Source organism: Schistocerca nitens, chromosome 4, assembly GCF_023898315.1.
Source record: "Schistocerca nitens isolate TAMUIC-IGC-003100 chromosome 4, iqSchNite1.1, whole genome shotgun sequence".
Classification (NCBI taxonomy): Eukaryota; Metazoa; Arthropoda; class Insecta; order Orthoptera; family Acrididae; genus Schistocerca; species Schistocerca nitens.
The window spans coordinates 615493517-615507171 of NC_064617.1; the positions used below are offsets into that span (position 1 = coordinate 615493517).

A 13655-nucleotide genomic window follows, 5' to 3' on the forward strand; every position below is an offset into this window, starting at 1 on the left:
CAAGGTGGTATACTGTGACAGCAAATATTCATGCTGATTATAAATATAAGGATCTGATTCTGTGACGTACCTTGTATCCTGTACCTCTTCGTACATTCACTGAAATCTGAAGATACAGTCTTCGCCCTTGGAGGTCCTGAACCCGAACACGTCCACTAAAAGAGCTACTTCCTGATGGAATTAACAATGTACCAATTCCTGGAAAGTTTTCCAACCTGAAATTTATTTCCACTGCAGCCTCTGTGTCTACCTGTAAATGAAGAGATTTTGGCTATATATATATATATATATATATGCAAAACATTTTGACCTCTATAAAAGGAGCATATTTTCCTACAGCTTAGTGATTTAATGAATGAACTGTTAAAAAAATTTGAAAGTGTTTTATCCTGTTCTGATACCTATATGGAAAAATTAAGGTTGCAAAAACCTCAAGCTTCCCCATGAAGAAATACATGCAAATCTGATTTATGAACTTTGGACTGCAAACACTAAAAATGGAAATGGAGGTTTAATGCAATTATTAGGACTTTCAAGCTTTGTAAAACACACACACATGCACACACATCAATCAAGTTTAGTGGAAAGGGGGACAAATACTGTGTGAACCTTCAACATGAGTGGATTAAATCAGAATATCTCACATTGTGAACAGGTCTTACACTGAACTTTAAAAGCTACTGGCATGGACACAGGAAGCTCTTGTCAAAACTATCCAGTAATTAAAAACAATGGCAGAATGCGAGAACAAAAACCACTCAACCATTATGTTATGAATTAATTAAACAGAAACCATGAAGAAATACACAAGCAAATAGATGTACCATTCAAGCTTTTATCGATCCCTATGATGGCTATTACACTCAAAACTTGCCTCAGTAACACAAATAATGCTAAACACATTTTGCCTAGAATGAACACTATTACAAGAACCCTTGTGTAAACTGGCTCATCACTCTAATGAAGATCACAAAAATATTATTCACACCTTTTGTTTAAAGAGGTTTAGCTTAAAATAAGGACAAAAGGATTTTCCCATACATAACCTCATATGATAAAATTTGGATCCATAGTCACATACCACAATGGCAACAACCAGACCACGAGTCATAGAGAAGAAATGACTAGATCACTCCTGTAGTGCTAGTAGCAGAACAGTATATGTGGACTTCCTGTGAACACCACATTCTGTCTCAGGTAAGTAATAAACTGTAAAATATATACACACCAAGCACAAAAATAAATAAAAAAAACTCTCACAACAACATAAAATATGTTTAGAAATCTAGCAATTTAGTACATCAGACTAAAGCAAAATTCATCTCAATTTTATCTGGTAGTCTGCTTACAAGGAAGTAAGGAGGTTTAAGTTATAACGTACTGTCAGTAATAATGTCATTAGAAATGGAGAATATGCCTGGGTTGATGACTGCAGGTTGACAATTGAACAGCTAATCTGTTTGTAACATGTTGCAAATAGCGACTTAAATGCACTCCCTGATGGGCTCAAACCAGACTGTAAGAAGCCACTACAGCAAGAGTACGTTCGAGATCAGTACCTGCTGCACCAGATGAAGATGACTTTGTTCATCATTAGAACAGTATGCACAAAAATAGTGTTTTCCTCTTGGCAGGGGATTAATACATATGCATTCTGTTAACCACACTGCATACATCTTAAAAATTTGAGGTTATTTAGTTTCATTGAAACTTCCTGAATATTATTCTTGAACATCAGCAACTCTTTTGAAAGTCAAAAAATCATCATCCTGTACCTGATGTAAACTGAACGACTCTGCTGGACGAACATGTCCCTCAAAGTTTTGGTCTTTTGACACACTGAAGTGAAGGTCATATGGCAGTAAGTTGGTTATGCAGAGAGGGCTGAACAATGTTATAGTATGCCCTGGTTGCAACCATGTACTTCTTGCCAGTGGTTTTTCAACAGGATAATTGTCCCGATGCACTGCCACACAAAATCTGTTACAAAGAAAATTACAAGTGGTTAAGAATACCATCTACAAATACTATTCAAAATGTCATTATGTTTTTGAATACCAACCTGTAACAAAGATCTCTGCTACTGAGACACTGCCGATGTTCTGTAACAACTTCCCCTGGTTTGCTCACATGATTCCATATGATTGGACGAGTGCAATATAAGTAACGTTGATCAACAGGACGTATCCAAAGCTGTGACATGACATGAGCGAGAGGTATAGGCATGGCAGTAGATGCAGGTACTCGCAAAAACTTCACAGCTTCTGTAAAATAAAACTATTATGAAGCAGTGTGACTATATGGAAATCAATATTATTTTGGTTCCTGCATGGTGAAGAGGAACCCAATGATAAATAAATGCTATTCAAGTCTATTTGTAAAAATTGTTGTTTGTATTGTAGTTACCCACTTAACCCAACTACAACAGACAGATAAACATTAACAACACAAAAGACTTTATCCAAATATGACTACATGAGATATATACAAAACACATGACGTTGTCACAGACAGGAACCACACTGCAGTTCTCAGATCAAAACAAACTCACTATCAGTCACATTGACTTCTCGCACTATCAGTGTGTGACAAACAATATGTCACCACAGGTTATAAGTAGTTAAAACATTTTGATAATATTGGACTTCTAATGAGAAGCTAATAAGCAATGTAATTATCTGTTTTTTACTAAATTTAAGAAGCAGCAGAATGAACTACACACAATTCTCAAAGTTCTCGTCAGCAATGAAGTGGAAGTACGTGTATTACTGCTCAATTAATATGTAGTTTGGAAAGTTAAGCACTAAGTCTTGAATGATGTTTTGAAGATAAATGCCTACGATCTGAATTCACAAAAGCCATACTGAGACTTCTGACAATTTCATAGTTCGTCTACAGTCAACACATCCAAATAAGAAAAGAAATCTATCATCCAATCTGAGTTATTGTTATAATAGTCCACAATGTGAGACTGTCCTGCTCCTTGTGGTAGCAGTGGGATACAAAAGAAAGCGTTTCACGTCAATGATTTCTTTTATGCTCTCAATTTGTGTTTCAAGGTCTTGAGCAACTACATTTTGCATTTGGGAATTGGTTGGTTTGTTTGGGGAAGGAGACCAGACAGCGAGGTCATCGGTCTCATCGGATTAGGGAAGGAACCATCCCGGCATTTGCCTGGAGCGATTTAGGGAAATCACGGAAAACTTAAATCAGGATGGCCGGACGCGGGATTGAACCGTCATCCTCCCAAATGCGAGTCCAGTGTCTAACCACTGCGCCACCTCGCTCGGTTTTGGGAATTGGAAAAGTAGGAGAGAAGTATTGCCTTCCACAGATAGAATGCATGCATGGATAACTCTGTTGATAACCTGTATAATGATAACATCTGTGTTCTAATCCAAGTTTGGCACATAGTTGTGAACCTTTATGAGGTTTGATACAACATACACTCTGACACAAGATAAAGGAATCATTGCTTATACAAAATATTGATTCTTGTCACAACAGTAAGTCAGTTTTTAACTAAATGACTTAGCTGCAGCTTAGGTCACTGGCACAATGCAATGAAGCATAATCTATTTTGATTTGGACAAGTACAATACATCTTATACTGAGGTTCTGAGTAGTGTAGATAAATGACCAGAATGGTGCAGAACTTTCAAGCAGCGGTTTACTGTTGGAGTGTGACTCGCGCACAATCAGCACACACTCGATTCTACGAATAATGTGGCACTTTTGCACACAGTGATTGATTAATTTCTCACATATATTTTTAGCAAGCTGAACCTAAGCACATACTGCTAAGTGAAAAACTCTAAATAAAATGTGAAAAAGAACAACTGAATAAAACAACAGAACATCTGAATTGGCAAACCTATTGTTCCTATCTGAAACTAAAGGAAGTAACATTCCAGTTCCTTCACTTCTGTTGTACCTCTCAAACTGTATACCAAATTCCTAGATAAGATACATAGCTCATATTAAAGATAGCTTCATGACTCGAGAAAAGAATGCATCTGCTTCAGCAAACGATTAACAATAAAATGAAGACTGGTGCCATCTACAAACTGCATCCCAGAGATGCAAATATAATTCCTTTGTAGTCCACTGAGAATGAAATGGCACTACTAATTAACAGTAAAAAACAATTTAAAACCAAATGTGAATTACAGCAACATAAATAACATCACATGCTCATTAAAAATAACAACAGATGTTTTACAACTTAATAATGCTGACAAAACAGTGCTAGGTCACAAGGCTAACAAATCTATACAAAAATACAAAGGTATGAAGGAACATTAACAAATAATTTTGAAATAAACATGCTCCAGTTCATCAATAACAAACTCCAAAATGACAACACCTTAGCAGACAAAGCAGAAGAGGGTTTCACAATAATTGTTATCAATAAAGATAGATATACACAAAAGACATCTAATCTCTTTTACAAAGAGTGACATGCATGAAGCCACTCTTGGAACACACACAAAAGTTCCAAGCTGAATTAATGAAATACCTGAATTATCAATAACTTCCTTTCATTAATAATGAATTAAAGACCCTGGTTGTAACAAATTCCACAGTTCCTAAGGTCATAGTGCAGCTAACGAATCATAGCAACAACATAACAAGCCCATTGAAAATTCTATACACACACACACACACACACACACACACACACCACTGTGTTGTATTGCTTGCTTCCTCATCATCAGTTTCACAGAAAACAGGAATGTAATTTTTATGAATTATCATCTTATGATTAGAATACTACTGCAGAATCTGAATCATTGAAACTTCATAATCCTACAATCCTACCACTGACAGTGAGAAAGAAATTAAAACTGCACATTTTAACAGCAAAGCACACCTTTTTATTTCTCACAGTCAGTTCCATAAGAAAACTTTTACTTTGCTTTTAAGGAGATATTTAGCATACATACATCTGAATGTTTATTAGAATATAGTGTAAAAATAAAGAACAGTCTTTATACAGTAAAATACATAACATGTACCTTAAGACACCACACTGCTTCTACCACAATGTCTTTAGGAGCAGTAAACTGCTTAAGCTCCAAAGAGAGGTTAGTGGAATTGGAAGAAAAGTCACGTAAAATCAAGAAAAGTATTAAGGTTATCAAAAGTATGGCAAAACAACAATCAGCCAACTGAATTCAAAATAAGTCTTGTTTCACCTGTGACCATGGCTACCCGCATTACAAACATGGTCAACATTTCGTCAGATGCACAGGAAAGGATGGAAGGAAGAAAGAAAGGAAGATTGGGTTTAATGTCCCATCCACATCAAGGTCATTAGTGACGGTCCAGCTCCACAGGGGACACACTTGTAGCAGACCCCAATGTTAACAGTACTTCAGGCATAGCGTGTAACCAAGAATGAGCTGGACTGTGTTCAAAACACACCTGTCTGGTTTTAAGTAGAACTCCTGCCAGCTTCATAGAAACACTTGGCACCAGCTTCCCCACATGAGGTGCCAGGATAGAGCCCAGGGGCATGTACTTTGCAGACAACAGTGCCATGATCATGAGTAGTACATTGCCTACACCAACCACATACTCTCCAGGCATCGAGCAGATATCACTCTGCAAGGTGTTTAGTCATCCAATGAGCTATTCTCTGTCACTTCAGTTCACTGAGCCACTGCAAGCAATTCAAATGCAGAAAGACCTCCACAATATACACCTCCCGATGCCAGCAGGCGTCCAATCTGGTAGACACCTCACTGCAGCCACTACTGCCTCCACTACAAGCTGCGAGATGTCAACCAAGAACTTCACATCCTCCGACCAACCTTGGACTTGGTGCTCCAAGACTGGTACTCGTGTGTGGCACTTGGACTATTAACAGTGCTCAGTACTCATCGTCACTATACAACCTAACAGACTTTGAATTTAAATCATTAAGTGCCACTCGTTTGGATTTACGATTTATTATCCTGACCGTAGCTAGTTCAGTGACTCTGATCTTCGCGATTCCTTCAATGGAACTTATTATCCTTCAACATAGACAGAGACTTAGTGATGTTATGGTTTATCAATTGTTAACTTGTGGTAGTGACAATGTATACTGAATTTACACAGTTCATCGGTAAGAGCAATTTAGTTGTATTCTGACAATAATATAAAAAGGATAAACAGCCACTCATCACACAGAGGAGATTATGTGTTGCAGACAGGTACAACAAGAACATTGCTTCACATTTTGCTTTCAGTCAAAAGGTCTTCTTCTAAAGTAGAAAACACACAGACATTCACACAAGCACAACTCTCACAAATATGACCACTTTCTCTGGCCGCTGAGGACAGACTGCACACAGCAACTGTGCCTGATGGGAAAGCAGTCTACATGGTTGAATGATATTTCCACCGTTTGTTTGTAAAAACTTCTTTATTTTATATTATTATCATGATTTTGGCATTAAGCTGAAGTACAACAATGTTGGGTATAATTAATACCTGAAAGCATAGGGAACACAACAAGCGAAAATGGATAAATTACTCTTACTGTTGTTCTCTTTATATTGTTTGAAATGAAAAATTAAAATAATTTAAATTTTGCCTATTGAAAAAGATCTGAAATAATTAATTGTTCTTGTTTCTTTCTAATAGCAATTCGCTCTACTTGTCTCTCTACAGAATAGAAAAATCAATCACAAAGGCAGTCGCTGATGGCAGACATGCACAAACGTGTGTGTAGGTTTCCCTCTTCATTCTCATTATGTCCAATTGTGTAAACAAAATGTGGAAGCAAAAGAATTCCATGAAACCACATTAAGAAGATATTCATGTTCAAATGTGAGACTTGTTACTGATAACCACTATAAAACTTGTAACACAATATAGGTTAAAAAACTAAAGCTTGCAGTCTTCGTAAACAGAGAACAATAGGCACAAAATCTAAAGCTTGCTGCCAACAATGAGGTCACTACACCAGTGACACCTTTGGTGAGAAGATTTTGTTGTCATCGTAAGGAGCATCTTGAAGAGGAAGTTTTACATCTGACATCATGTCATACCACCCTAAGACTGCGCACCTAGTACGGATTACTGTATTTCACGAAGAAGTAACAATGATTCATGAGAGCTCATTATAGAGATGGCCATCTCCAAAAGCAGTGTTTATTTGTATAAATGACTGTGAAATTAAATTAAAGCTGTTGTAATACAACACAATAAGCAGAAGGAAGGTTGCTGCCAGTGTCACAATCGTCAGATCATGATCATCATTAAGGCAATGACTCAGCATACTTTCCCACCCTTCCGAATCCTGCAAACCTATAATATAGGTGGCCATGTGTATAGTCTGTGTTTTCTGCTGTGTTGCAAGGCTGAGTTCGAGTAGGAATGCAATGAACTTCTTGCAGAAATCTGTATGAAAATCAATGTTAAAGGTCGAGATAACATAAAAAGGAAACACAAAATGTGGACACTGCATTGAGAGAATAGGACTTCTCTCATGACTGATAAAAATGAACATAAAAAGTAGGAAACATAAAATGCGGGAATGTAAAAATGTTGTTTTACTGTGTAAGTATTCTATACAACTCTTTACTAACCCTGGTACTCTCCAGCTCTGAGATGCCCAGCACACAATCAATGAAGTTATGATACACTGACGACAAAGCTACAGCAATATGTCCAGGGTATTCTCCCAGACAATCAAGCCCTGATGGGAGAGTACATCTAAAAGTGGAAAATTTTCCCCTCTGTGCACAAAACAGAGGTGTCAGCTTTTCATTATAATAACAGACTTGCAAACAAAGAGTTCAACATTTGCTTGCAAAACAGATGTCCTAGCTGCAACAGTCATGATGCAGTCATGACTGCCCCTACATATTACGATGTGTAGTAATGCTTATGTTATGTTTCAAAAGAACTCAAACTAGGGTATATGCGAATCAACACAAAGTATTACTGGCACTATAAATTCAACATGGACACAATTTCTACTTGGTGCAAGACACATACCCTCACTTGTGATAAGCCAAAATCTTCGACAAATGACCAAGACATTCAAGATCTTTAGGATTATCAACTTCAGTCAATGTGCTCAATTCTCATCATTCTCATAATTATTTCACATCTACAACAACAGAATTTTCTCCTTAAATATCCCTGAAAGTACTTGTACATACATTATTCTCCCCCTTCAGGTGAGACTATGCCTCATATATCACTGTGGCTGCCAAGTACTGTGATTGACAACAGTGTAAGTGATGGACATACCAACGTGTGTTCATGCTGCAGAAATGAGGGACACTGATGTCACCTAAGAGTGACAGTGGTCTCGAGAAGTCAACCGTTAAAGAAATTGTTGAACAGTATCCTATAGTAATAGCTGTCTTCCTGTGGACTTCTTAATAGAAACAAAGATATGTGTGAACTATATATTAACAACCACCACCTCCCTGTAATTCTGTCTTGTATTATATACAAAAAATTTCTTGCTGTAATTGTCATGCAACTAACAAATTACCAAGTAAAGTTCCCCATCGTGAGAATCTTATATATCATGTAATAAATAATTCTGGGAACATAAAACTACTAACTGATGATAGCAAAGTTGTCAGTTTTGAGAACACAAGCCGATTCCTAACTAGGTCCATTTATTCTGCCTTACAAGTGTTTAAACTTCTATCACAACAATTTTTTATTTAAATTTTATATTTCCACTGTGACTATTAGTCTTGGAAGAGAAAGTGATGAACCGTTCCTTCTTGAAGGGGTGCTCTACACCAACATGTGATATTCCACATAAAGAATAAGATGAAACTCTGCAAATATGTGAGTTACCTCCTGGTTCCAGTGAACTGTTTTCTAGCTTCACCTCAACTGCTTCATGAAGCTTGTTTGATAACACTAGAGCTGACCTCACAGTCACTAATTTCTTGGCAGACCCTTCTAATGTTACTTCAAACACAATCCTGGCCTCTGGTACATCCAAGTACTGAAAATTAAAACATTTTTTAGTTTACTAACTGAATGTTAGTAAGGCAATAACACACAACATCACACAACATACAGAAACCTTTTATCTTCTCTAACTTTAAATAGCAACAGGTATGTAACATATTTAGAAGTAATATCAGAATGGTTACCATAAGAATTCACAGTTATGACTCAGGTTTTCAGTTGCAAAGTTTTATTTTCTTTAGCAGGAATAAGAAAAATACATAGGAACTTTTGTACTTGTAGCCTGATAATTCAAAGTTTGTGCTTACAGAGACAATGAAGCACTTTTGAACTAAACATTCCTGCAATGTCAGTACAGTCAGTTTCAGTTAACAATTAGATTTGTCACATGTAACAGAATTTTTTTATATTTTTTTATTACTGCTGTGCAAAAATCTGACTTTCTGCATGTTTAACATTCTCAAGATGTCTTTGTTCCTTACATATTTGCAGTTGTTCTCCAATAAGGAAATAATACCATATGTTGAAGGTCATTATTACTGTTAGATTTCCATTGGTGCTGTGTACCCAAAGAGCACTCTATCAGAACCGGAAAGAACAGCACAGCAGAGTAAAGCACACAGTTACTATGAAAATGAGGTACACATTTACTTAACCACAGTATATATATATATTGATTTATTATTATTGCAAATTTAACAACAGTCATCAGAAAAACTCAATCACTCACTGTAGACCAGAAAGCTGTCGAGGAACGCATATTTCCAACAAGAACCCATTGATGTATGTATTATTTATGAGAAACATGAATACATTATAATATCTGAATTCAGCACAGTTTCAGTGCAATAGTGAACTGTCTACATATGTCTTGTCAACTGATTTTGTTTTGACAATGGCTGCAATACTATATGAATTATTACTTGTTCTTTAGAATGTACTCATAGGCTTTTAAATGTTTGTGATAAGCTTTTGCAGTGAGCAGATTGAAGAACATACAACAGAATGTTGAAAGCATATGAGGAGCAGTAACTTGCTGTCACTTCATCAGTAGTATAGAAGACACACAGGAGATGTGTATGATTACTGGCATAATATATTTTCATCCAATTTCTCACAAATAAGTCAAATGAAATGAGTATTTTGCCAGACTCCACACACAGTTTAGGAATATTTTATAATCATTAGCATAAAAAGGAGAAATTCAATTGTGAATATTGTTATAAACAAAGATACATCAGATCTTGCATTGTACCAATGGCCTCCAGGATCGTCTGATCTCATGGTACATGATTTTTTTTATTATCACTTGGTTGCATGTTTTGCATCCACTGGAAAGTACACTGAACATTTGTGAATTATAAATGAAAGCTTTGACATTTAAGATTCTTACTAAAAGTACCCTAAAACTGCCCATGCATCATTTACAAGATATATCCTTAAAAGCGTGGAATGTCAGATCACTTAATCGGGCAGGTAGGTTAGAAAATTTGAAAAGGGAAATGGATAGGTTAAAGTTAGATATAGTGGGAATTAGTGAAGTTCGGTGGCAGGAGGAACAAGACTTTTGGTCTGGTGATTACAGGGTTATAAATACAAAATCAAATAGGGGTAATGCAGGAGTAGGTTTAATAATGAATAAAAAAATAGGAGTGCGGGTTAGCTACTACAAACAGCATAGTGAACGCATTATTGTGGCCAAGATAGACACAAAGCCCATGCCTACTACAGTAGTACAAGTTTATATGCCAACTAGCTCTGCAGATGATGAAGAAATTGATGAAATGTATGACGAGATAAAAGAAATTATTCAGGTAGTGAAGGGAGACGAAAATTTAATAGTCATGGGTGACTGGAATTCATCAGTAGGAAAAGGGAGAGAAGGAAACATAGTAGGTGAATATGGATTGGGGGGAAGGAATGAAAGAGGAAGCCGCCTTGTAGAATTTTGCACAGAGCATAGCTTAATCATAGCTAACACTTGGTTCAAGAATCATGAAAGGAGGCTGTATACATGGAAGAAGCCTGGAGATACTGACAGGTTTCACATAGATTATATAATGGTAAGACAGAGATTTAGGAACCAGGTTTTAAATTGTAAGACATTTCCTGGGGCAGATGTGGATTCTGACCACAATCTATTGGTTATGAACTGCAGATTGAAACTGAAGAAACTGCAAAAAGGTGGGAATTTAAGGAGATGGGACCTGGATAAACTGAAAGAACCAGAGGTTGTAGAGAGTTTCAGGGAGAGCATAAGGGAACAATTGACAGGAATGGGGGAAAGAAATACAGTAGAAGAAGAATGGGTAGCTCTGAGGGATGAAGTGGTGAAGGCAGCAGATGATCAAGTAGGTAAAAAGACGAGGGCTAATAGAAATCCTTGGGTAACAGAAGAAATATTGAATTTAATTGATGAAAGGAGAAAATATAAAAATGCAGTAAATGAAGCAGGCAAAAAGGAATACAAACGTCTCAAAAATGAAATCGACAGGAAGTGTAAAATGGCTAAGCAGGGATGGCTAGAGGACAAATGTAAGGATGTAGAGGCTTGTCTCACTAGGGGTAAGATAGATACTGCCTACAGGAAAATTAAAGAGACCTTTGGAGAGAAGAGAACCACTTGTATGAATATCAAGAGCTCAGATGGCAACCCAGTTCTAAGCAAAGAAGGGAAGGCAGAAAGGTGGAAGGAGTATATAGAGGGTTTATACAAGGGCGATGTACTTGAGGACAATATTATGGAAATGGAAGAAGATGTAGATGAAGACGAAATGGGAGATAAGATACTGCGTGAAGAGTTTGACAGAGCACTGAAAGACCTGAGTCGAAACAAGGCCCCGGGAGTAGACAACATTCCATTAGAACTACTGATAGCCTCGGGAGAGCCAGTCATGACAAAACTCTACCATCTGGTGAGCACGATGCATGAGACAGGCGAAATACCCTCAGACTTCAAGAAGAATATAATAATTCCAATCCCAAAGAAAGCAGGTGTTGACAGATGTGAAAATTACCGAACTATCAGTTTAATAAGTCACAGCTGCAAAATACTAACGCGAATTCTTTACAGACGAATGGAAAAACTGGTAGAAGCGGACCTCGGGGAAGATCAGTTTGGATTCCGTAGAAATGTTGGAACACGTGAGGCAATACTGACCTTACGACTTATCTTGGAAGAAAGATTAAGAAAAGGCAAACCTACGTTTCTAGCATTTGTAGACTTAGAGAAAGCTTTTGACAATGTTGACTGGAATACTCTCTTTCAAATTCTGAAGGTGGCAGGGGTAAAATACAGGGAGCGAAAGGCTATTTACAATTTGTACAGAAACCAGATGGCAGTTATAAGAGTCGAGGGGCATGAAAGGGAAGCAGTGGTTGGGAAAGGAGTGAGACAGGGTTGTAGCCTCTCCCCGATGTTATTCAATCTGTATATTGAGCAAGCAGTAAAGGAAACAAAAGAAAAATTCGGAGTAGGTATTAAAATTCATGGAGAAGAAGTAAAAACTTTGAGGTTCGCCGATGACATTGTAATTCTGTCAGAGACAGCAAAGGACTTGGAAGAGCAGTTGAACGGAATGGACAGTGTCTTGAAAGGAGGATATAAGATGAACATCAACAAAAGCAAAACAAGGATAATGGAATGTGGTCGAATTAAGTTGGGTGATGCTGAGGGAATTAGATTAGGAAATGAGACACTTAAAGTAGTAAAGGAGTTTTGCTATTTAGGGAGTAAAATAACCGATGATGGTCGAAGTAGAGAGGATATAAAATGTAGACTGGCAATGGCAAGGAAAGCGTTTCTCAAGAAGAGAAATTTGTTAACATCGAGTATAGATTTAGGTGTCAGGAAGTCGTTTCTGAAAGCATTTGTATGGTGTGTAGCCATGTAAGGAAGTGAGACATGGACGATAACTAGTTTGGACAAGAAGAGAATAGAAGCTTTCGAAATGTGGTGCTACAGAAGAATGCTGAAGATAAGATGGGTAGATCACGTAACTAATGAGGAGGTATTGAATAGGATTGGGGAGAAGAGAAGTTTGTGGCACAACTTGACTAGAAGAAGGGATCGGTTGGTAGGACATGTTTTGAGGCATCAAGGGATCACAAATTTAGCATTGGAGGGCAGCGTGGAGGGTAAAAATCGTAGAGGGAGACCAAGAGATCAATACACTAAGCAGATTCAGAAGGATGTAGGTTGCAGTAGGTACTGGGAGATGAAGAAGCTTGCACAGGATAGAGTAGCATGGAGAGCTGCATCAAACCAGTCTCAGGACTGAAGACCACAACAACAACAACATCCTTAAAAGATTGTACAGTTCTGAAAACAAAAACTTTTTAGTTATTTGTGCAAGTTAAAATTGATCCCAAGTCTCTGTCTTCATTCACGTAGAAAATATAGTCTAGTAAAATTGAATGAATCTTTTTGAAACACGTTGTACATAGCACCAGGAGTTCCAACACTCAGTACATCGATATAAACACTTACACTAAAAAATTATACTTCTAGCTTTCAGATCTTCATGCTCTTACTTCAGGTAGGAAATTAGGATTTAATGGTGAACATTACAAGGACCTTAGGTTGACAGGGATCAGTCTGTTGTAAGGAGGAATAGCAGAAAAGATGAAGTAAACTCTGTCAGAGTTACAGCAAAAACAGTAACCCTAGTAAATACAACACACTTATTTCTGCTTCCCATTTTCTCCTCCTATTTTAA

General features: G+C 37.2%; 1 protein-coding gene across 1 annotated transcript in view; it reads right to left on the reverse strand.

The window, feature by feature from the left end:
- The window catches only part of LOC126251307 (intermembrane lipid transfer protein VPS13D), a 520493-nt gene that overhangs the window by 170264 nt on the left and 336574 nt on the right, over window positions 1–13655 (reverse strand). The window contains 4 exon segments of the mRNA XM_049951633.1: window positions 71–250; window positions 1776–1980; window positions 2063–2264; window positions 8818–8971. Of these exon segments, the coding sequence (XP_049807590.1) occupies window positions 71–250; window positions 1776–1980; window positions 2063–2264; window positions 8818–8971 (741 nt within the window).